The sequence below is a fragment of the Vigna angularis genome, chromosome 1 (genome assembly GCF_016808095.1).
Source record: "Vigna angularis cultivar LongXiaoDou No.4 chromosome 1, ASM1680809v1, whole genome shotgun sequence".
NCBI lineage: Eukaryota > Viridiplantae > Streptophyta > Magnoliopsida > Fabales > Fabaceae > Vigna > Vigna angularis.
The window spans coordinates 59,149,935-59,174,672 of record NC_068970.1 but is presented as its reverse complement, the minus strand read 5'-3'; the positions used below and the strand labels follow the sequence as shown (position 1 = coordinate 59,174,672).

Here is a 24,738-nt window from a genome sequence, read left to right as displayed (position 1 = left end):
ATGGAATGATGAATGAGTATATATGAGTTTCATAATCAGGATTCCTCAACTCATTCACTAATTACTGCAATGTATTTTCTTCTTTCACACATTCTTCTTTTCACTATTTTCAGATATTTTTATTTTTTTTCAACCATTACTTTAATTTTTTCGACAACAAATATCATTGCTAATTATGTATGGTATTTTGTATGATTGGGATAATCACTGTAGTTGCGGTGGGTCACAAAATAAGTTATTATAAGATACCAAAGCATGCACAATATAGTTATATTTACTTCTTTTTTTTGCTAAAGTTTATATTCGTCTTTCTGTACTTTTAAACAGTTTTGATGTCTTAATTATTCTTCAATTCCTGAGATAATATCCTCCAAGATGCAATTCTAGTGTGAATTTTCTCCAACACATGATTAAAATCACTCCAAATCATTCAAGATATTTTTTGCCAAGTTTAAAAACCCCTTTTGATGTTAGAAAGTTACATATGTGGAAGTTAATTTTCAGCACGGATGGATCACAGAACTGTGTTTTTTCCTCGTTATAGCTTTACAAACAAAAAGGTAGAGGTGATAATGGTTTAAGAGAGGGTTGCTGAACTATGATCCCGAAAATTGTGCTCAGATTTTGAAGTTAGAAACTTGTTATACGAGTTCTGTTATTGGTTTATTCTTGGTTGCAGGCATGGCAATGTCACACTTGGCAAATTCTCCTTTGCTTCTCTTTTTCTCATTCCTTGACTTTGATTGATACTATATTTATTATTAGGTCTGGACATATCAGAAGGCACTCCTATCATTACCTCAGAAATCAGTTCCTTCCACACACACTTCATAGTTCCATTCAATGCCTTCTGCCACTATTTCATTATTGTTTCCGTTCTCCCTTCATGCATGACAATCATCCAATCCCTATTTGGGCCATGGAGTTCGCTAATTCTGAAGACGGCATTCTCTACCACCGCTGACCTCGTTGCCCATTTTTCGCAGTTCTTCTCTGCTACTGGTTCTGCCGTCATGCTTTTTGGTGTTTCTTGGATGTTCCTCCTTTCAAAAGATCAAGAAGAACTTGTCTTGGTTGATCATGTTTCCCCATTAACTTTTCCTTAAGGGAAATAGGCTTACGTGATCGATTATCATCAATATCAAGAGATTATGAAAAGGTCATACTATTCCATATATTTATCAACAAGATTTCCCTCTCACCTCTGGCCACTACATCGTGATTAAACTTCACGAAAAATATATTTTTGACATACCTTTTTAAAATATAATCACTAATTTATCTTTTTCATTAATACAATAATAACAAATCTATATTTTAGTTACTTCTATTTACGTTTATTATTATTTTATCAATAAAAGGATTTGCCTAGCTTTTTGGAAAAAATAAAGTCGACATAAAAATACTCTAAACTTTATAAAAAGACTTACAATACATTTTTTTATATCTTAATCATATCAGATTGTGTATGTTTTACTTCTATTTGATAAGGTTTAAAACACAAAACATAGCAAAATATATATTGAAAAGAAAACACAGAAGCACAATTTTTACAATTAAAAACGTGTGATGACGTGCAAAATCATAAAATAGGCTATTGAAAGAAATGGTCATTTTACCAGAATTTGAAAATTATTGAAGGTGAGCTAATTAATATGAAGTTCTTGAGTAATTTACACAATATTAAAGTTTAGATATATGTACCACCATTACCCCCACAAAATAATAAATTTTATAGATATACAAGTTTCGAATAAAATACATAGCATCAGTATATTTCTGCTAGGAGGGAAAATGAGAAACAAGTCCTAAACTTGCCATCGCACCATCTACTCCCCAAAAACAAAGTGGGAAGGTCGTCAGATTTCATATAGTAATATATACATGAGATTAAGATGAATACTAAGAAAGTGGTTTGCATGATGAACGACACCAGAGGACCTATATAAGGGACGTGCATAAATTCAGCTCTTGATATAACATTGTATGAATAAAGCAGCAATCGCCAAACGCCTTTTTATTCATAAAAATGCTCTCAAACATTGACTGATGAATTGCCTTTTATTCTTTGAACTGGATATTAACATGGGTGCTACATATCAAGCTTTCTTGCAGCAAGGTTTCACTCTGCAGCATTTATTTTCCCTTGTAGAGAAATGAACAATCTGCTCGGTAATGTGCTTCTGACTTGAAAGGGGTCGTAAAGTCGCCCACGAGCCATAGAATGTTTCCGCAGCTTGCGCAGAAAAACCATTATTGCTAAGGTCTAGTAATTGCAAGTTCTTTGCCTTACCAATAGCAATTGCAAACTGTTCCGTCAAATGGCACTCGGGAGATGAATTTTTTTGACACGAACTGGCACAGCTGTCGTCAATTCCAGAAGCAGCAGCTTCCAGAGGAATATCTTCACTATCAGCAACTTCCAGCTTGTAGTTGGCTGCGTTTAAAGAGCAGAGGATCTCTTGATTATCATCAACTTGCATAGTATCTAGTTTCTGCTCCTGGTTTTGTGAGCAGCTTTTTACTGATAAATCATATTGGAGAGCGGAATATTCCTTTGGAACAGAATTATCAGCAATATTAAGTTCTTCAATGCAGCTGTTCTCTGATAAAAGAATAAGTATATTCATAAAATAGTGGTAGCTGTAAAAAACAAATTAACCAGATAAAATTTAATGATTACCTGCAAGAGCCTCAATTATGTGAAGGATTCCAGTAAGCCCAAGTTGACACTTTCTAAGAACCAAAACTTTGAGACAGCACTGGGGGTTTACGAGAAGTGAAAATAAAGTATCGCTGCCCTGTATTTATTAGAGAATTTAAACAAACCATGAATAACAAGACTGATTAAAGTCACAAAATTATCAATAAATCGGTCACAACTATACACCTAAATCAATAAATTGCAAAACAGTAGGTAATGAAATAGTATGGAAAGCCAGATTCTATTGACTGTTGTAGCAATACGCAGATAAAACTAGCCAAGGAAACGTGCACTACAATGATATTAGCAATAGACATCCAGTTACGGGCAACAAACCTCATGCATGATAGGATTTCCTTCCAGGTTTAGCTCTAGGATGGAACAAAAGAAATTAACACTGGTGTTTAAAACAAAGTTACATGTTAGACCACAATATGATAGGTCAAGCTTCACAAGCTCTTCATTCCCTTTGAGCAAAGAATCTACTAATTTTTTCGCCCCTTCCTGCAGAGTATTGCCTCTATCATCAGTAGACCATGTGGGCAAGGCAAACTGGATTAAACAATAATGGTATAATAACGTGAACGTGCAGTAGTAGGAAATAAGTTTTACTCACAGTTCCAATGCCTGTGCCTCCAAGCATTAGTCCTGATAAAGTTAAGCTCCCTGCAAGCTTGCAAAGGGTATCGACAACTGGTTTGCCTAGTTTTAGACCACTCATATTCAACTCAGAAAACCTACAATGGGAAAACTTGTTTAAATTTATGTATGCTCTACAAAAGTAAAATTTATTTAAGGATACTGCTACTCGGAGATGGATAGGTGACATTGGTACCATTGATTTTACCTTTTCAGAGTGGAAAGCTTGGACAAAAGATTAACTGTAACATTTCCAGATACAGGACTGTTGTATCCTGTCAAAGTTAGATCATCCGTTACGCTGGAAGACTACTTGTATCGGGGATTCGAAGATAATGATAGATTCATCATACCTATAGATAGATGGGCAAGGGCAGATCTGGAGTCCAATGCATCTGCTACTTTTTGAATAGTTCTGGATGTGACACAACAGTTCTCTATGTTCAAGCTACAAAGCGCTGCAAAACATAATGTAAGTAAACAGAAGTAGAGGAATATCTACAGCAAGAATCCACATACAAGCACATTTGAGAGACCATAAACACTTCTCAGCATAACTTAGATATAAGCATTTTCACAGCTCAGAGCGAGATCATGTACACTAGAAAGAAAAGAAGAGACGGATATGGCAATGAGTATACTTTTAGGGATGGCAAAAACATTAAAATAGCCAGAGGTTTAAGTCATGCAGCTTACCTGTACAGTTTTTTAAGATTGTCGAAAGATATGATCCACATGCATCAGTAAGGCGGTTTCCAGATATGTTAAGAACTTCTAGTCTAGCAAATAGCAGTGAACACTCGCAAATCTGACAAATAAGCAAAGTCAATATATTAGCAAATTTGAGATTACTCTTGCAAAACGAGAAAAGTGTTCTTTTATTCTATGAACCAAGAATTATAAATAGATTATTCATGTATAAATACAAAATAGAATATGATTTGAAAATCATTGAAAAAATGGCCTTTGGTTGGGACAAGACAGTGATGATATTTTGGTGATTAAGAGCTAATCATTCATTTTGTTTTTCAGAAAGTATCATAACAAACATCAAAAGTATGCATCCATTATATTTGAGTTCAAATTCGGGACATATTTTCCTGTTACAGAAACAATCATTTTAGACTTCATACCTAAACATCAGATTTAACAAGAACCAACTTCAGAATTAGGAACAAGTGAACAAGCAAAGATCAGAAGATTGCAAGTAGTATCATACTTGAAACAACGTTGTCGGGCCAAAACGATTACAATGCAAATCCAGAGTTAAGCCACCATAAGATTGTCCCGATGCTGTGAACACTTTTTGAAGTTTTTCGATTGTTCCATTTCCTAAAAATATAATCAACTCAATAACGGTTTAATACATTTCTCGTTATATTTTTATCTATTTTAATTCTTTCGTGGTTTTAGTTTCAAATCATTCATTAGTCACCAACAAATGGACTTGTTACCAGATATAGTCGATAAAACTTGAGACTTGACAAATAGCAGAACCTATAGAAACAAGATCATAACCCATAAAAAAATGTACCTAACAAATTGTGAGAGAGGTCCAGCATCGCAAATGACTTTTGGGAATGCAGTGCATTTATTAATGGTGTAATTGACAAATCTTGCAGGTCACAATCAGACACAACAATTTCGTCATCTGAAACCTGTTAAGGATAATAAGCCAAAAGCAATTTAACATAAAAACAAGAAACAGATTCAACCAAACATCTGAAAATGAGAAGGCATATCACTGTGCTGTGGCCATGAAAGAATCGAATCAGATAACATCCATCTTACCTCTAAATTGTAAAGCTTCTTCAGTACCTTAATGTTTGGTACCTCAGACAACTCCTTGCAGCAATCTACGTACATTTTTATCAAGCGCTTGTGAATCCATCCTGTAAAAAGGATATAAAAATCATGCGTCTCACTTGGAGATAGATGGTGGGAAGCTAAAAACTGATGTTAAATACAGTTTCAATACAGGATAAGCCTATAACTGCCTTTCCGCTATCAACTCCCCATATTTATTGCTTCCGTAAATTGCAACTTGCAATGATCAGTGTATATCAAGTGATGAGTCAAATTAATTTTAATTTTAATCAATAGATAAAACCGACCAATTAGAGTCTAGATTTTCAAATATTTATGTCAACTGACCTGCAAGTAGTTAAATATCTTGAATGTGAAGTTCTTGACGAGAAACCAGATCAGAAGAAAAAAAAATACTTGAGGACACAGCATAAAAAATTGGATGGTGATAATACTGAATAAACAAAGAACGCCAATATAGACATACCATCAACAGAAGCTTCAACCATGTCATTTCCCAAAACTTCTTTAAGATGTTCAACAGTTTCCAGGGATTCCATATTTCTTCCAGCACATTTCATATGCTCAATAATGGGCAACAAACCTATTCACAAAATTTGTAAGTACACCCAGTTGATAAATCATGGAAGTTGATAAAACTGCAACTTAATAGTAATAGACTAATATTGAAGAATGGAATTAGTTGCTCGATAGTTTGGTGTGGTTTCACACATTGGACACCGAGTATTTATTCTAGGCAATATGAATGCTTCGTGTGCCTTCTGCTAGTGTCGGATAAAATTCTATCCAGATCCATAAAACTCAGCAGGACAAAAATTTGTCATAAACATGTTAGGCACAGCCAAGTTATATATAGCCACATTTTTTGAACATCTATATGTTGGATCTGGCTGTGTGACATTGCTCGTCTCTATAAGACCTATTGCTAGGGCACAAATTATGCTCCATATGAAGCTTAAAATAATGTAAGATATAAGACTACAATCAAAACATATGCAAACTAAAGTTGTCACTTGGTGACACTGGCTACTGTTCCTCAATATCTGAGTTAGGCCAACCACTTGCTGCACCAAGATTAATTAATCCAAAATCCTGGAAAAAACATTCATAGTAAAACTTCCAACTAGCTAAGAAAAAAGAAAAACTCAACATATGCCAATCAAATAAAAAAAGATAGATCACTTGGGAAAATTTATTGAAAATGCATCTTTCTTCACTTTGGGAAGAGTTAACCAATCCATGTTGAAAGCAGAGGTTAATCCATGTTTAAAGAATACTCATTGGTAAATAAGAAAGCAACAGTAAATCCAAGCTTTGGTTAATTTTTCTGTAATTTATATACAAAGCCAGAATACCCCAAACTCACTTCCTTTTTATATTTTATACAATTATTAACAAATTCAGTTTCAAATCAACTGCAGCTCTTCTTTGATAATATTACTAACTGACAGCAAACACTCAAAAACAGTACAAATTGCCTACCCTCTGATCTCTTCTCCGACGGAAATTGTAGATAATATAAGCATGCAACTACAGCCTTCAAAGAGTCAATGTTCAATTGATCACCGGTGGTACACAAGCTTGCTTCAACGTGTACTATATCATTCCCAATCCGACATGCAATACATTTCTGGGACTAGAAAATAGAGGCAGCAAGTTAGAAAAATAGTTATTAGATGGGCATAACAATCTGTAAACGTCATGAACCCCAAATATATTCACACTCCAGTCAAAAATAAAACTCACGTCATTTTGGGGATGATGCAACCTGGGCTGGGAAATATCATTTTGTTTGCCAGAGAAATCAGTGTCACATTTAGAACCAGTACGGAAATTGGCCTCGGCAAATACATCATTGCTCAAAGACCTAGAATGTCTTCCAGTTTTTGTGGTTGTATATGGACTTGAACATTTGAAAGAAGTACTACTTTCTTCAACATTAATTTCACTCTTAGATCCATGCTCGGAGATAACCTGCCACCCCAAAAATAGAAAAGGCTAGACGTTCACATGGACATACTTGAGCAAAGCTCGCACACATGCAACTAAGTGGAGATATCTTTACCTGAATTTTACAAGGACTGGCTTTACTCTTAACTGCATTCAGGACACCATCAATCAGAATATATTATTGGTATAATGGAATGTTTGCATCAGAGCAAAGCAAGCAACAAAGAAAACATACTGGCATTATAAGTGGGCAAATCATCTACCAGGCAATCATGATCTTTTCTGCTTGAACATTTCACCTCATCATCATCATCATCGTCAGAAAGAATCACATGAGGACGTTTTCGACTAACAATTGTCTGATGATCAATGGGTTGATTTTTCAGACTACTGGATGAGTGCTCTGCTTGCTTGGTACAGTTGAGAAGACTTTCTTTGTAGCCTGTTTTATTTTTGGATGAGCTTTTTATGGACTGGTATAGGGACATAAGTGGTGCGTCATCTTCCAATTCTTCTCCAGTAGTTGGAGCTTTTGATCGAGAAATTGTCTTTGGAAAGCAAATATTATCATATCCACTGTTAGACAGATAATCGTCTGCTTCAGTATCAGTTTCAGAGCAACAATCCTCTGACATATTTTTTGCTGCTGCCTCTTTTTCTTTGGATTTCTTCAGTTTATCAATTAGAAGTTTCAACCTCCTATAAAAATTACAATTGATCAGCACTAAATAACATGCACATCAAAAGGACCCATGATAATGGATACACAATAAAATGGACTCAGTTTGCATAGTACGAGATTTTTGCTTTCAGGGATTTTAATACTAAATGGGTCCAGGAGTAATTCAACAAAACTACAAAAAATGTATATGTTAGGAAACAGACTTCCAAGATCCATTTACCTGGTCTCATCCTCGTCATCAAATCTTATCATGTTGCTATAATGCATATTTTCCAAGGCAGAGAGTTGCACATCAGGCAGATCTGCTTCAACAGCAATACTGTACCAGATGCAATCAAATAATTAATTCAAATCATCAAAAGGATGCCAATATGGATGTAATTTTTCTAAATTCCAATCGAGGATAAGTCATATAAGTATTTCGAAGAAGGTGGTCATGTTTCATTCAGCTACTCAGATTCCATTATAGATACAAAAAATTTATTGTTCCATCAGTTTTCCAATTTCAGGAAATAAAATCTTCCAGTAAAATTAAATGTATAGATACTATTACCTGTAACTCTCTTGAAACGCATCCAGTGCATCTCTCCAATTGCTTGTAGAATCCAAGACATTACCAATGTTAATTTTCACTAGCGCTTGCCCCTATAAGCATTATTAGCGAAGTAAATGTATCAACTAAGTGACAATAGACACACACACAAGCAATAAAAAAAACTCTTTCTTCTACATTATCACATTGACATGTGATAGTGTTAATTTCTACCATTATTTTAGTTATTTTACATTAACAAAATCAACTCTTCTTTAACTTTTAACCTACTTAATCTCCATCTTTATCTTGCTGTAAATAGTTAGATTTTTATACCACTAATCCCCATACCTTTTTGTCTAATTTTGAACAGGAAGTTTTCTATATCAAGTCAAACACGTTGGGGATCTTAGGGAAGCAGAAATGGACAACCAACCATGAATTGAAAGAAGAACACCTATGTTGAGTGCCACAAAAGCCATGCCCAACACCACCAAGATAAAGAGCAGACTCCATATTGGTGTTGTTGGGCACCACCTCTATAGCGTTGGACACCATTTATTAACGCTAAGCATCGTGTTGACAGTGGTTTCTCCTCTGTTTTCCGATTGATTGCACCAGCGGTGGAGGACTTATGTTGGGCGCTGTTGTTAAGGTGGCACTTTTGTCCTATTTCTTCTTGTTCCTTGAAGGAAGGCTAACTTTAGAGACTTGGAACGCAAAAAAAAAAAAAAAAAAAAAAAAAAAAAAAAAAAACTCTTTGGAGAGCTTGGAGAACTATTAGGGCTTGTGGGAACAACTCTTCATCCTTCTTGTATCCCCATCTTCTTCCTTTATTCCATTTTGTATTCTAGGGCTCTCCATGATTATGGAGAGCTAAACCCATTTTGTTGGGGCTAGATGTAACCATTGAACTTTCATGTATCTTGCATTGATTTTCTATATATATATATGTGTGTGTTAGTATTCTTGTTTCTTTGCTTAATGTTTATTATGGTTTGATCACTCATAGATGTTTGATTCATTAGGTATTGAAAAATATTTTTTGTAATCTAGAATTGAAACAAAATATCTAATGAAACCTGTATTTAGAAATGGAGTTTAACTCATTAGTTGTCTTTAACCCTAGTTGTTAAAGCATGTTTATTTGTTAAGAGCTCAAACCTAGGCTCATTCTTCTAAGGGATTAGGGTTTTAGTAAACTTGTGGGTTGACTTTGACATTAAAATGGAAAGGAGTTGAACAAATAAGTCCATGAGAGTGAGGTCAGTGAAATTTAACCCTAACAATAACATTTCATTTCTAATCTTTTCTATCTTCCAAACGTTGATAAACTTCCAAAGTTGTTTCTAATTGTTTCTGCATAGTTTTAAATTTCTTGCACATAACACAAATTATGGGTACATTCTTTAGTCTAAATTAGTTATTAATTGTATAGTTGGCTAGTATAACACAAGTCTCTTGAAAAACGATCCTGAGAGTTAATAATTACTACTTGTACAACTTGATACACTTGCCAAAGGAGTTAATAACATGAATACAGAAATGTAAGTGTCCCATAAGGATATGAAGTATTATGTGATCCATCTCTAACTAAAACGAAGAAATTCTCGTGTACGCATGAATACAGTACACTGAATGACTACGATTTTATTATATAGAACTTTAAAATAAATCTTACTACAAAAGAATTAACTTTGGTGTCACGAGTTGTGTTGTAGTTAGATTTTTGTATTGCTTAATTTCTCTGGACATGTACATTGATCCTATTTTGAAGGTTCAATGAATTGGCAAACAACTAAATATTATAATGTTCATCTTTTGTGTATATGGATGTATTCAAAGTTACTTCCTCTTAACTTCGTATGTAAATTATAGGCTAAACCATACAGATTTTGAAGATTGAATATATGACTAGTGGTTTGGAGTCTTTTAAACCCCCATTTGCAACATACCCAGGGCCTGTTTTGTTCACAGCTTAGTTCTAGAAATATAATTGCTTACTTTAAAAAGGTCTTCAAGAAGCTAAAAGAAACAAGTGAAATTTTCTCGAAAAATAAGCTGAAACAAAAATACATTCATATTACCAATGATGTGAAATCATCATAAATATTTCTAATTTTGATTTGTGTTATATTGAATAAAGTAAGATTGAAGAGGAAAAATTGAATTAAATTTATGGCAGTAAAAAGTTACCTCTAAGTTACCAATATTTTTGTACATTTGCCAGCTCTTTTTGTACCATTTGATAGCTTTGTTGAATTTTCTCAGTTTCTGGTATGATTCTGCAACATCCAAATATGAATCAGCCAGCCTCTGCCTATCACAGAGTTCACTTGCAATTTTCTTCTTCTCCTTTGCAAATTCACAATGCTAAACAAAACATTGTTTAGTAAGAAAGGTCAACTTAAGCAATAACTAAACATACCATAGCTTCAAAAAGTCTCTGCTCGGACACATCATACTAATGGATCATTGAATTATCAAATGTGGAGCAAAACATAATATATTACTCAACAAGTTTATCAAAAAGTCTCTGCTTGGACACATGATACTAATAGATCATTAAATCACAAAAGGCTTTCCAATTCAATAAATTGCACAGCAAAAGAAACCATGCTTAAAACAACAATGAAACTATACTTAATTGATAGCAAACAAACAGTGTGCATGTTTATATCTATTCCTGAAAGCAACAATAGTAGACCAAACCAAGACTTCTTCACGTGTAGCATATGAAGTAAGAAAAAGGTGAAATAAAGATATTGATATGATGGAACATAGCGATGCAGGTGACGCATCTCTTTCCGTAATATGATAAAGAAAAATTGAGCATACTGAAGAAATGAAATCCACTTGGTGTAGCGAACATAGGTATCGAATAAATTATGAACTGCCTCGTCGAATTATGAAAAATCCAGACAAAATAGTCATTCCAAGACAGACATGTTCAGTTAACAGAATGATGATAAAAATAAATAAATAAATAAACACGAGATAGAACACATACCTTCTCCCACGCAGAGATCGTCCTTGCTTTCTCAACAAGGCGTTCAACTACTGCATTCTGCTGCAGCAAGAATTTCCGCTCATGCGATGTACCTCTAGCTGCGGCTATATCTCTCTTTAGCTTTTTAAGGCTTTGTTCTTCTTTCGTTATATCAGCTATTACCTTAACAGCTTCTCTCACAGTTTCAATGTTCTGCTCAATTTGCTTAACCAAGGCATCTTCATCCTCCAAGGACTTCGCCAAACCAAGCGCCTTATCGTAATAAGCCCTGGCATCATCGTACCTCTGAGTCCGGTAATGCATTTCACCAAGATTAATATACCCCTTGGCCTCCCCTTGACAGTGTCCAATTCTGTTACAAATCACAATATCCCTCTTGATGTTTTTCCTAGCTTCATCCCAAAGCCTAAGCTCCATATACACATTCCCAAGGTTGTGATGGAGCCTACTGCGGCCATCATCGAATTCAGCGACCTCCTCTTCATCACAAATCTCCAATCCAGTAGTTAAAATCTTCCGCGCATCGTGCAAGTTGTCAAGATCAATTTCAAGCATGCCTATGTTGTTGTGCGCGTCGATGTACTCCTTCAGAAAAGAAGACTTGCTGTTCGGAGGATTCTCCTTGAGCTTCACCGCGAGATCCATCGCGCACTTAAAGTACTTCTTCGCGTTGCGAATCGAATTGTGGTCGTGATCCGATCGCGTGAACAATTCGTGGTAAGTCCGACCGAGTTGCGTGCTCGCTCGCTGCTGCTCAACGATGTCGTTTGCATCTCTGGCGAGCTCGAGGTGCTTTTTCTGTGAGCGGTAAGACTCTCGTTGTTAGAAAAGAAAACACAGGTTAGGGTTTTGAGAGGTAGAAGTACTGACCTGGAAAATTAGGGCGTTTTTGAAGTCTTCGAGGCGGAAGTACACTTCGCCGAGGGATTGGCAGGTTGGGAGCAAGTGCTTCTCCGGTAAATATTTGAGCGAAATTTCGTAATCAATTCGGAGCCATTTTAGAGCATCGCAGTAATCTCCACGGTTTTTCAGTATGTCGCCGATGACGTTGGCCCACCGCGCCTCCTCCCGGTGGTTTCCCTCGTCTTTCGCGTTCTCGTATGCCGCTTTCGCGTTCCGGTAGGCCGTCTTCAGCCCCGCGTCCATCTCGAAACGACGGAGAATGTTGTCGTTGTGGGTTTTCTCAGAAACTCTTTTCTTTCTAGCGTGGGATTTGCGCGGCAAATGTTGAGGACCCCGCAATATATTCAAGGTCCGAATGAATTTGCTCTCTCCCGCCAAAAAACACTTTCATCTTTTTTCTTTTTTTTTTAAATAACGCTTTTCATCAGAGTATTTTTTTAACATCTACCATACATACATATATATATATACATATATATATATACATATATATATATATATACATATATATATATATATACATATATATATATATATATATATCAATCAGTACAGTTGCAATTTTTGGTTTTATTAAAATTATTACTAAGGATTTATTTAAATAAATTTATTTTATCTCTTCTAATTTTTTATATTTAAATTTTCTGGACGCTACTATGTATTAAATATGTATAGTTGAAAATGTACAAATACGACTTGTTTTAACTTATTTAGGGTCTTAGATTCACCAATATATATATATATATATATATATATATATATATATATATATATATATATATATATATAATATACTGTGGGAATTCAAAATGTATGGATAAAATTTATAAAAGTTTATAAGATTTGAAATAATTAATGGATTTTTAAACATAAATTCAAAATTACGAGACCTAAGGGAGTAAAATAAAAGTATAAGATTTAAATAAAAGAAATGTAAATTAATAAAAAATTAATTTGTTAGTTGTTAATTAGTTGTAACTTTATATTTTCATATATTAACACTTGATAAACTACCATTCGAATGGTATATGTTTGTATTAGTTGTATGATTCGTTTATTAATTTAATTGAAACCTTATCGAAATTAAGTTCTACAATTAAATTAGTGCGTATACTGTACCTAAATGTATGTTGACATTAAAGAGAGAAGAGACTATACAACATGTAAAAAGGAAAAATCCAGTAACATATAGAAAGAGACTCTAGAAAAGTATAAGAGTTTAAAATGAAATTGTTCTATAAAAGTGATATTCACATACTCTTTTAAAAATAATGTGAAATTCATTAAAAAAAATTTAAAGGATAATATATCAAATTTGAACACTTTTAAATTTAAACCCTCAAACTTGTTTCGAGTTGTAAATTTTGTTACTTAAGTATCACTTCAAAATCATTCATATATCACCACCTATCCAAATTTTTATAGAAAAACAATTCAAATAAAAAGTTAACATCGTAAGCACGATTTTGATAATGCAAAGGCAAGTCCAGAAACAGAAACATACGTGAAGTCATGGATGCTGGTCTAAGTAGTAATTACCACCAGTTTATTTTAGATTTTAAGAAAAATAATTTTAAATTATTAAATATACTTAAGATGAGATTAAATTGATCTCAATATTGATTATGTTTGGATAAGTTTATTCCTAAAAGCTTTTAAATAAGAAAAAAACTACAAAAAATTGTTCACATAGTTTTATTAAAGTTCATTATTTTTACTTTTATTTAAATTAGTTATAAAAAAATATTTGTTCCTTTTATTATTTTCTCCTAAAAATAGTTATAAAAAAGCCCGTCTAAATATGCCTTTAATATGTGTCAGATACGAGTATAGATTTTCTATAAAAAAAACGTGTATGTTATTAAAATTGAATTTCAATAGAGCAGAGGAACTCTATATCCATGAAAAGAAAACTTGTTGCCAAGTGACATAACAAGAAACATTGAATCACACCGCAGTATTTACATTTGAACTTCACCGGCATGAGAGAGAAAGGATGGGGACACAACACAACAGGTAAAACTATTAAAAAGACTAGTAAAACCTGATATATCCCTCGCCGCAAAAACTATTGAAACTACACTACGAGACCATCTTTTGTGACATTCTCCTTCTAATATCCAAGATGGCCTGGTATCTTCTTTGGGATAAATCATTCATTGCCTCTTGATACTTCTGTTCAATCATTTGTAACTCTAATTTCAACTCACCCTCAGCTTCAGACGAGGAGCAAGCGATGTTCAGAATATTGGAGAAGCCTTTCATGTCCAAAAACTTGCTCTTACGATCATACGATGCCCCAATTTCAGATGTAGGCGAGGATTGACTCCCTCCATCAAATTCTGATTTAGTAGACATAAATGAAACCGTGGAAAACTTATTATCATTGAAATCAGTTGTTGCAGATGCATACGACTTCTCAGAGCATAGATCATCAGCCTTGGTTGCTTTCTGAAGACCACTGCACTCGTCAGATAAAGCCCCATCGATATCCATATTATCAAGGTTTCCTTTTGTAGCTAATATTGCAGAGGAGGTAGAGGGACCCAAATCTTCAGTCGAATCTTTTGAGCTGCCTGTGCATTTTGCTAACTCCAATTCTCCCTGTTGGCTCACAAGAGTTTGTTTATTACTAGGAGAAACCAAGTGATCGATTGCTACACAGGGTTTCCAGTCAGCAATCAGATTCATCAATAACAAATCTATTAACTCAGCTATGAATTTAACATTCTGATCAGCAAGCTCAAGTTGCTCAACCATTTCGCTTGAAACTGAGACAGCAGTGTCACTGTCAAGGTAGAAAACGAAATGGATATTTCTTGCTCGCCCTGCATATAAAACCAAAGCATATAACTTTTCACCAACAAATTTAAAAACAGTTGCTACAGAGTAGAAACGAGTTATAAGTTATGTACTGACCTCCTTGATCAGCTATCCGCAGAACCAATGATACAGAGTTCTTATCATTTTCTTCACCTTTTAGGAAGAAAATATCACCTGTCTTCTGCCTCCTTATCTCAACACTTGTAGAACGTGATGCATCATTAGTGGATTTATCAGATATAGTGATCGCTGGAAGCTCACAGGTGTCACCAAGATCCATTGAAATGTCTCCATTACGAGCACTAGAAGGACCTTCTGACACCATACAACGACTTTCAGAGGCTCCCAATTTGGGAAGAACAATATGCGGCAATGGAGAAGGACCCTTCTTTGTTGAAGCATTCATTTGAAGAAATGGGTCCATCAGAAGCTCCTTGGCTGACAATCTTTGAGATGCCGGGACTAGACATTTCTCAATAAATGATTTCATTTCTGGATCTTTCACTTTAGAAAGCGCAGCAGGTTTTATACCCTGCAAAGTCAAATATTGTGTGACCCAATAATCTTAGTCATGGCCTGCGGGAAAAAACAAAAGAAACTTGTTAATTATGAGATACTCACGGATGAAACTTTCTTGTATATCTGAGCCGAGTTTCTGCATTCACTGTAAGGATACTCAGACGTCACCAACTCAAGCATGCACATGCCAAACGAATATATGTCAGCTAATTCATTGTAATTTTCATCATACAGCTCTGGTGCCATAAACTCCGGGGTTCCTACCAGGATTAGGTAGGTTTAAACAGAACAAGTATATTAATCAAACAGCATTGGGACAAAGAATCAAAATCTATTACTATTGCTATAACTGAGATGAGGAAATGATTAAAATTTTGTGTTAACTTTGAACTCAGCAAAAGATCAACATATATATATATATATATATATATATATATATGAAAGAACAAGAAAGCGCAGGGAAACCGAGGAGAATACCAATAACACTCTTGGCATTACTTCGGTTCAAGAAAGTTGCTAGCCCAAGATCTCCAATTTTAACTTCTCCTTGGTGACCATTGATAAATATATTATCACATTTCAGGTCCCTGTGAATAACTGGTGGGTTGTGACCGTGGAGATAGCTTAGACCCATTAAAATTTGTCTTGCCCATCCTTTAACGGCCTTCAAGTCGACCTTCTTGTGTTTTTTACGAAACCTATATCATGCATTGCATCCACTAACGAAAAGGTTGATTTCACAATAAAAAGCACAAAGATTTTAATATTATGCACAAAATGGAAGGTGAACGTACTGTTTGAGGCTACCCGAGGTAAACAACTCCGTAATCATATTAACGGTCCTGCGCTTGTCATCAATCCAGGAATTGTAGAATCTTACTATGTTATGGTGCTTCAGTGATCTCAAGAGGTGTAATTCTGAATATAGCCTATCTAAGTCACCGGGGGATTGCAACACCTCATCAATCTGAACCTGACTCCACGCAACTTCAATTCCATTGACTCCATCAAATGCCTTGTAACTGATTTATCCACAGTTTTAAGGAAAACATATATAACCAGAAACAATCAAGGTTAACCCCAATCATAAAATTCTTTTTCTTAACCACAAAAAAAAATGCACAGCATTATATCGAAGACCTAGACACCTCTGGCAGTAAAAAAATGTTTTAATTTCGGCAGCACAGTAAAAACAGTCCATAATAAAATAAAGCATTGTCTTCTAGTTACAATGCTGCAAATGAATCGAAAGCAAACATGTATATTAAGAAAGTAACGGATACACAGTTTTAAAAGCTCCTCTGCCGATTACTTCTTTGTACTGTTGTGAATGCAAAAGCAGAATTAGCTCGCTGCATTAATATGTAAGTGTAATTTTGTCCCAAAGACAATAAATATAAGCAATGGAAAAACAATCATATTACCTTGACGTAGGTGCAAGTTGGATCAATTTCAACAAAGTCAGGATCAGGAGGCTCCAGATAACCTGCACCATCTTCTGAACTTCCTGTCCCCTCCAAACTCATTTACACGGCACTGCGATCCAAACCTACATTCAATTCGAAATCACGAAATTGAAAACCCAAGCAAACAAATATTAATTAAAAAATTGCACCAGGTCGCAGTCAGGAAATTACGTGAATGTCGGAAGAGAAAAAAATGAATGCAGCCCAGTTTGTCCTTTTTACCTTAAGAGCGGTTACGAGAACTTGATCGCCAAAACAGAACCCTAAATGAAATAGAAGAATTAGTAAAACAATGGAGATACGAAGTTTGGGGAATGATAAACATGACACTTTTTCTGTATCCAGAAAACACTGCTCTCTATTTATAATTATCCATCTTAATTCTCTTCCTTGTAAATAAATATCTTCGCAGATCACAATCATTGCTTGTTCCTGTCTCCGTCATCTACATTCTACATCGCCGTCACACTCCATCGTACACTGTCCTTGTCGTTTTCCCATGCTTTTATGGGACTACATATACTACTTATACTACTATATACTGATGCTGATGTGTGTATATATTAATAACTGAAAACATCCTTAATGGGCCTAGCAAATGAAGACCCATTGGCCCAATAAGATGCTGACCACAACATATGAAAAATGTAAACGATGGCGTTTTATGATTTTAGAGTTTTGTTTCAATTGGGTGTGCGAGAATGGAGTTCCTGGACGAGGACGCGAGGCCGAGGTTCGTGTTCCAGTCCGGTGCCGTTGCAAGCACCGAACCACCGCACCCGGACCACAAACCTACCAAGCCGTTCCTCTTCGTCACCATTTCTCTCTCTTCGGTCTTCCTCGCTCTATCTCTCTTCTTCCTCGAATCCGAACCCTTCAAATCGCTCCTATTCTGGCTTGCGCTCTCTCTCCTCATCGGCCCCTTCGCTCCCCCCTCCCTCACCGGCGGCGACGTCCGCGTCGGCCTCGGCGAGGTCGTCAACTTCCCTGATCCGGAGCCGGAAACCGACGACGACGCTAGGAAGCCTCCGCAACGGCGATCCAGACAGCGGAGGCCCGAGGAAGTCGCCGCCATCGGCCCAGTGGTGTCCGTCAGCACCGCGGAGAAGAGAGGGGGAGGCGGCGGAGTGGAGAAGGTTTCGACGTTGGTGGAGGAGAAGGATTGGAACGAGGAGGATGTGGAGGTGCTGAAGAAGCAGCTGGTGAAGAATCCGGTGGGGAAGCCAGGGCGGTGGGAGGCGATAGCGGCGGCGTTCGGCGGAAGCCACGGTGTGGAGAGTGTGATAAAGACGGCAAAGGAGTTGGGGGAGAAGAAAGTGGATGATTCGGATTCTTATGCATTGTTCTTGAAAAATAGGAAGGCATTGGATAAGAGGGTTGTGGAGGAGAATGGGGGTGAGGACTCGGTGACGGTGGATAAAGTTGTTGAGAATGGTTGGAGTTCTGGCGAAGATATCGCGTTGTTGAATGCATTGAAAGTGTTCCCTAAGGATGTTTCAATGAGGTGGGAGAAGGTTGCTGCGGCGGTTCCCGGGAGATCCAAAGCTGCTTGCATGAGAAGATTTACTGAATTGAAGAAAGGGTTTCGGAATGCAAAAGCTGCAGCCGAGTGAACACTGTTCTCCCCAGGATCATTTTTTTTGTTTAATTTTGTTATGATTTATATTGTTTTTGGCTTTGACGAGGCATTCTTTGCACCTTCCTATGGGTAATACTCATCCTATGAGTAATACATAAATTCTGTTCGTGTAACTCTATGAAATGCATTGATCTGAACAACATATGTATTTGGAATCTCTTATAGTGAAAAATAGATATTTGATATTGACTCTTTGAACTTGGAACTTAGCTGGTTTTCTTGTTGATTTAGCTTTTCAATTACATGTGTTTTGCTTGGGGAAGCAGAGTTGTACTTGTACCCCATCTCTGAGGTCTTTCTCTTTGTTCATTTATGTTGACTGGTCTGCATGTTAGGATCCAGGTTTCTCATAGGCTAATCATTTTCATAGTTTAGTTTGTGGAACTTTGATTAAACACTTTCTGCTACATAGAGGTTTTGAATCTTTTATTACTTTCGGAAACTGGGCATGTTTGCTTCTTTGTCATTATGCATTGGGCATTGGCCTGTTACTTGTGCAAATAGTTTCAAATATTGCTAATTCCTGAGAAAGTTATGTTGGTTTGGTAAGATGAAAAGTTTGGAGATTTGATGGTAGTCTTTTTTGATAGCAGTCTTTTTTGATAGCTGGTGTGTTTCTCGTAGAAAATTACACTAACCTCCCATGCTTTGTATTTGGAACCATTTGTAATGTTTTGTAAATAAAAGTGTGGTAGATGTATGAAATTCATTTGTCTAAATAGTCATTGTTAATGACTACAAACAATATATAAAATAAGGGATGAGTTCAAGCACTACTCTGAAACTTGTTCAGTGTACTATCCTTCTACATTACTATTAATTCATACTTCTTTTATTAAAGTCCATGAATTGAACTGTTCAATTTAGATCTTAATTTTAGTCAACCAAAATAACAATTGTCATTTAAAGCCTGATCTGGTTTAGCATATTACTTCTGACCGACAGCTTGTGATTCAAATAAATTTTTTAATGTGATTATTAGTCTGTTGTATATTGATTCAATTTATTTTGTACAAGTTTCTTAATACATCTTACAAAAAATTGAGGATAGAAATAAACAATAGGAATGGAAAAAATCGTGATTATTGACATTTTTATGAAAACATTTTAGCAAGAATAATATTTATCTTCTTTGACAACCCAAATCTAATGTGAGGTGGAGGGAAGTGGCAAAATTCTTTTGCTGCATAATACAACAGATATGACATGCCCCCAGATACTAAATCGATTGTTATCCAATGTGACATTTTGAACCCTTGAGATGGAATTTATTATCAAACATGAACTTGAAGGCAATCTCTAGGTGGAAAGTGTGATCTTTCAAGGTGGAGCTATAAACAAGTATATCGTCAAAGAAGACGATGATAAAATGGTGTAGGTGATGGGAGAAAAGGTCATTCACAGTGGCCTGGAAGGTTAATGGGGGTGTTGCACAAATTAAAGAGCATCACCTTGAATTCAAAATGACCATTATGGGTGCAAAAAGCCGTTTTTGAAGAGTCATTAGGCCTTGTAAGAATTTGGTGGAAGCTCGAAAAGAGATCATGCTTAGAAAACCACGATGTTATGCCCAACTCATATAAGAGCTCATTGATGGTGGAAATTGGAAATTTGTCCTTGATGGTAACGACATTGAGTATGTGGTGATCAACACAAAATTGTCATATTGTGTCTTTCTTTTTTACAAGCAACATCGGAGAGGAATATTGACTTGTGCTTGGGATAATGAATAACGAATCTATCATTTTCTATACCTATTACTCAATCTCTTGTTTCTAGAAGTGGGGATATCGGTATGACCGAACCGAGATGGGTGAAGTGTTTGGAAGTAAGGTGATTGAATTATCAATGTATCTAGATGGTGGAAAGGTGGACGGGGTAGTGAAAAGGAATGAGTAAGCTAAGATTAGTGTCTATAATTGTGAAATAAAAGTAGATGGAAGTAGAGATGTATCAGAAGAAGGTGTAGTAGAAATGGAGGCAAGGGGTTGGTTCGAGAGTGAGTTGGAAAAGGACTTCCACCCTATTGGTATGTTGCAGGCGTTTTAATTTATGGGTTGTTATACGGGTGGGATTCGGCCCATGATCACCTTTAAGTTCCACCATCTTGTTGTTCCACATAAATCTCATAAAGGACTCATTGTAATTCATAATGAAAGGTCAGTCATTGAACACCAAGGACAATATTAATACCAGAGAGGTCCAAGGGGTAGAGGTTAATTGGAAAATTAAAGACAACAATAGTGATTTGCTCCTTGAGGTAGAATGTGATGCACGGAAAAATACCTCTCCATTACCTACAATTACTCTTAATGGGTAGGTGTGGGCTCCAGAAGTACGGCCATGTTAAGGAATTGGGCCACCTTAGCTTCGATAAAATTATGTGTAGCATCATTATCAACAATGATTCGAACCTCATAGCTATTTATGGACCCGATAATTTTGAAGGTTCTCAGGATCATTGATCCGAGAAGGAATGAAGGATAATTAGACCCGCTTCCAAAGGTGGATTATCCAGTGGGTTAGGATGAGGATTTGGGGAAGGTTCAGTTAGTCGGGACAAGTAGAAGGAATTGAGTCTTACATCGATGACCACATATGTACCGTTCATTATAGTTATAACACAGGTTTATGTCACAACGAGCTTGCATTACAGTAAAAGGTACCTATTTTTTAAATTATTCTTTTACAAGAAAATTACCATATTTTTTACATAAAAAATTATTGTGAATATTTTTATAGAAAGTTTTGAAAAAGAAGTTTTACGAATTTTTAAATTTTACAATAACTAATCATCTACAAAGAAATTATCTATTAAATCAAAATTTATAGAAAAAAATACTGAAATTTTCCGCAAAATATGAAATGTACTTAACAAGTATAACATCTCCAACGTAAAAATTGAAAAAAAAAAAAACGAATCTAATTGACTTTTTGACTGGAATAACCCTTGGGTACCCATATTGAAGCCACAGTCAAAGGCCGTGACTTCCAACACAAGGCCAACCTACCCTTCTCGAATTGGACCCAATACCCTCCACCAAAGAGGCTCACCAAGAACTTAGCCTGTGAAATATTACAACTACTCATAGGAACACATTTAAACCCTTTCAATGAATAAAACCCTTCTTCCCAAACCTTTCTCTCATTTCTCTCACAAGGAAACTGCCTCACACTGTCCAATATTCTGAGCCCCAAAATCTCTTTCTCTATCAGCCTCGACGCCATCTTGTGGCTACCCCACACACTACTACCAAGTGAATCACAAACTGCACTGTAGTGATGCAAAGCCTCACAGAAGAACTCCACAAAGGACATTGATTTCAGCCTTGAAAAATTAAACAGTTCTTCTTCCACCAAAACCACAAGCCTCGGCCACAGTTTCGTCACACCATCCAAAAACGTTTTCACCAGTGAGAAACTCCTATTAGGCATCCACTGGTCTATCATACAGTTCACTATCACTGTTTCACCAACTTCAATTCCTTCAATATCTTCTTCTCTTTCCATCATCATTTGATCAAACGTAAATGGAAAGTTTATAGAAGCTGCAAACTCTTTCAGCCTTCTTCCTGTTTGTTCAGCAGAAGCAGCACCTCTCTGGTCCACTGTGATCGCCGATACTCTAAGGGAAGTAGTACTGTTTTTCCTCATTGCAAGATCAACCATCAAGGGTGGCCACTGGATTCCCTCCATGATGTCAAAATCAACGATGTGAACATTCTCAACACCTTCTGTGGCTTCTAAGATTGCTTGGTTTGCCGTGAAATGAGCAAATTTCACATATGGAGATAGTTCTTGGAGAATCTGAAACAAACAGAAAGCATCTCTGTGTGTAGAAACAGCACCACGCTGCAACAACAGTTCAGGGGCATTTGTACTTTTATAATACAGACCCTGAGCAAAGAAAAAAGCCAACCTGTTCAACAGACCATCACCCTTTTCTAAAGATGATGCATTGTTGAGTTTCTCAATTATGTCTGAAGCAAGGTCCCAGTTTTGTGCTTCAACAGCTTCAGCTCCTGTTAACAGAAGATCAGCTAAACTAGTCTGTTCCATCACCTCTGCTTGGATTCCCTTCAAATAACAATCCCCTTCTTCTTCTTCTTCCATTGAAACATGCACATTTTCCTCAGGGCTAGAACCAAATCCATCACAGAGTTCAATCTCTGGTGGATCATTGTGATTCATGAAACCAAAGTCCTGGTTGTTTGTGTGTTGCAGAAGCAAGCCCTCCATAGACTCTTCACCAAACATTTCATCCATTATGGTATTTGGTGATGATATATCTTCTGTTTGAAATGGGAATGCATTTTCTAAGCAACACTCATGGAGTTGGTTCATATAAGGAGAGCCAAACGAGAAATCAAATTCCTCATAATCCATCACTAATGATGAAGAAAAAGTTAAGGTAGAACTTGGTAGAAACTAAGTTGGAGTACTCCTATTTATAGACAACCTAATATTGAATGAAAATAACTAAACAACTAGATAGTTTATAAACTCTAATACCTGTTAAGTTGAGAAAACTGCCTTCTAGGAGTAATTGGGGTTGAAAGTTAAAAAAAAAATCAATAAAAATGATAATTAAAGATTAAAAATCCATTTTTTTTAAGAATGTGTTTTTAATAATTAAAATTTACCAATGACCATGAAATTTGATATGATAAACCATATTTTTTAATGATTCTTATTTATGATTTTAATTAATAAAGAAACGTGTTAATAAAATATTAAATAATGTCTACTGTCACAAATATTTAAACAGTTTAGTACTATTATTATTAGTATGGTGTCCCTTTATTATTGGTTCCGTACTAGTGGCGAGATTGTTTTAATTGTGGTGACGATTTGACCAAAGTAAACTTTTGTTTGTCTATTTCAATTTCAGTTATTAAATTTAATAAAAACAATAATGTGTTTTTAATCTTTCATTAAAGAAAAAAAAGACAATTCGAATCTTTCTAATGACTATAAGTAAATAAATAGATTTAAATAAAATTATATTGTGTGGCCCTGCGTGTCAATATTTACTCTTTATACTAGAACTTCTTTTAATTTGTATATATTAAAAAAAAATTAAGAGAAATTAAAATAACATGTATTAGAACTAAAATTAATTATAAGGATTAAAATAGATTATTTTAACTTTAAAGATTATAAATTAAAATTTGTATTATATCATAGATTAAATAAGTAACTAAGTCTGAAAAGAAAAATCTTCAATAAGAGTTCAAGAAGTCATTAGTCTTATTAAATTAATGTGTTGTAATTCATGTCGTGTGTTAAGCATTTAATTTTCAATTCATAATTTTATTTTGAATTTAATTTAATTTAATAACTATTTCAAATCTTAAATCACATTCCTTATATCTCACTATCTTGTTATTTAATCGATTCACTTCAGTTTCTATTCATTTATTCTCTAAATCATTTTAAATTGATCTTTTATTTTCCAGCTCGTCCTCTGTTCACACTATAAAAACGAAACAAAGCATAACCCTCTTATCTTAATCTATACAGTATTAGAATAAAAGGTCAGAAAGGACAATTCCCACACTCAGATATTACTTTCACTTTAATACGTATTATTGCACGTGCTTAGTGAGAGAAGTGAGATGAGAGGCGAGAATTAGAGAGAGAAAAGGCTTGCAAGGGTCTGCTAGGGTTTTGACCCTTTGTGGAGATCACCACCACCACACACAGCGGAGCACCACCACTCAGAGTTCCAGACCGATCAAAAGAAGGCAAATACTCTCAGGTATTCTGAATAAAACTCAAACTGTATATTATTAACTGAAAATTGCAAGTTACAAAGTATTTATACAAACGCACACACAGTAACATAATACACTTCTGTTTTTGTTTATTTTCAACACTCCTCCTAAACAAAACTGTATGAATTCGAAGAACAATAAGGTTTTCAACCATTTTCACCGATTGATCGATGAAAGTTTCAGTTTTTCCACTCCGATCTGCTTTCTGAGTTTCAGAAAGCGTTCTCCTTTTAATGCTTTGGTGAGTATGTCAGCAATCTGGTCTTC

General features: G+C 35.4%; 4 protein-coding genes across 7 annotated transcripts; 1 reads left to right on the top strand and 3 right to left on the bottom strand.

The window, feature by feature from the left end:
* Nucleotides 1–1,715: 1,715 nt before the first annotated feature.
* LOC108323788 (protein TONSOKU) lies at nt 1,716–12,544 on the bottom strand. Its single transcript, XM_017556532.2, has 20 exons — nt 12,215–12,544; nt 11,345–12,142; nt 10,531–10,707; nt 8,356–8,447; nt 8,023–8,121; nt 7,356–7,819; nt 7,236–7,267; nt 6,917–7,144; nt 6,653–6,806; nt 5,637–5,753; nt 5,135–5,235; nt 4,878–5,001; nt 4,563–4,675; nt 4,040–4,151; nt 3,697–3,801; nt 3,552–3,618; nt 3,321–3,441; nt 3,041–3,208; nt 2,684–2,801; nt 1,716–2,605 (listed from the first exon to the last, which is right to left on the bottom strand). Exons 1-20 carry the CDS (start codon nt 12,488–12,490, stop codon nt 2,100–2,102), a joined length of 3,972 nt encoding a protein of 1,323 aa, XP_017412021.1. The 5' UTR covers nt 12,491–12,544; the 3' UTR covers nt 1,716–2,099.
* Nucleotides 12,545–14,081: 1,537 nt separating this feature from the next.
* Nucleotides 14,082–17,608, bottom strand: LOC108321695 (probable serine/threonine-protein kinase WNK7). 4 transcript variants are annotated; one of them, XM_017553525.2, is made up of 8 exons: nt 17,227–17,608; nt 17,014–17,138; nt 16,873–16,910; nt 16,384–16,611; nt 16,067–16,287; nt 15,692–15,849; nt 15,167–15,602; nt 14,082–15,075 (listed from the first exon to the last, which is right to left on the bottom strand). In XM_017553525.2, exons 2-8 carry the CDS (start codon nt 17,113–17,115, stop codon nt 14,330–14,332), a joined length of 1,929 nt encoding a protein of 642 aa, XP_017409014.1. In that variant the 5' UTR covers nt 17,116–17,138; nt 17,227–17,608; the 3' UTR covers nt 14,082–14,329. The 4 variants fall into 4 exon arrangements, with proteins under 4 accessions (XP_017409014.1, XP_052730740.1, XP_017409023.1 ...); XM_052874780.1 differs by having other exon boundaries at nt 17,278–17,608; XM_017553534.2 differs by lacking the exon at nt 16,873–16,910.
* A 109-nt stretch (nt 17,609–17,717) lies between these two features.
* On the top strand, nt 17,718–18,892 carry LOC108321709 (transcription factor MAMYB). The gene has a single exon (XM_017553546.2). The coding sequence runs from the start codon at nt 17,757–17,759 to the stop codon at nt 18,666–18,668; it is 912 nt and encodes a 303-aa protein (XP_017409035.1). The 5' UTR covers nt 17,718–17,756; the 3' UTR covers nt 18,669–18,892.
* Nucleotides 18,893–21,616: 2,724 nt separating this feature from the next.
* Nucleotides 21,617–23,080, bottom strand: LOC108325560 (protein NODULATION SIGNALING PATHWAY 2). Its single transcript, XM_017558653.1, has one exon. It carries the CDS (start codon nt 23,078–23,080, stop codon nt 21,617–21,619), a length of 1,464 nt encoding a protein of 487 aa, XP_017414142.1.
* Nucleotides 23,081–24,738: the final 1,658 nt, after the last annotated feature.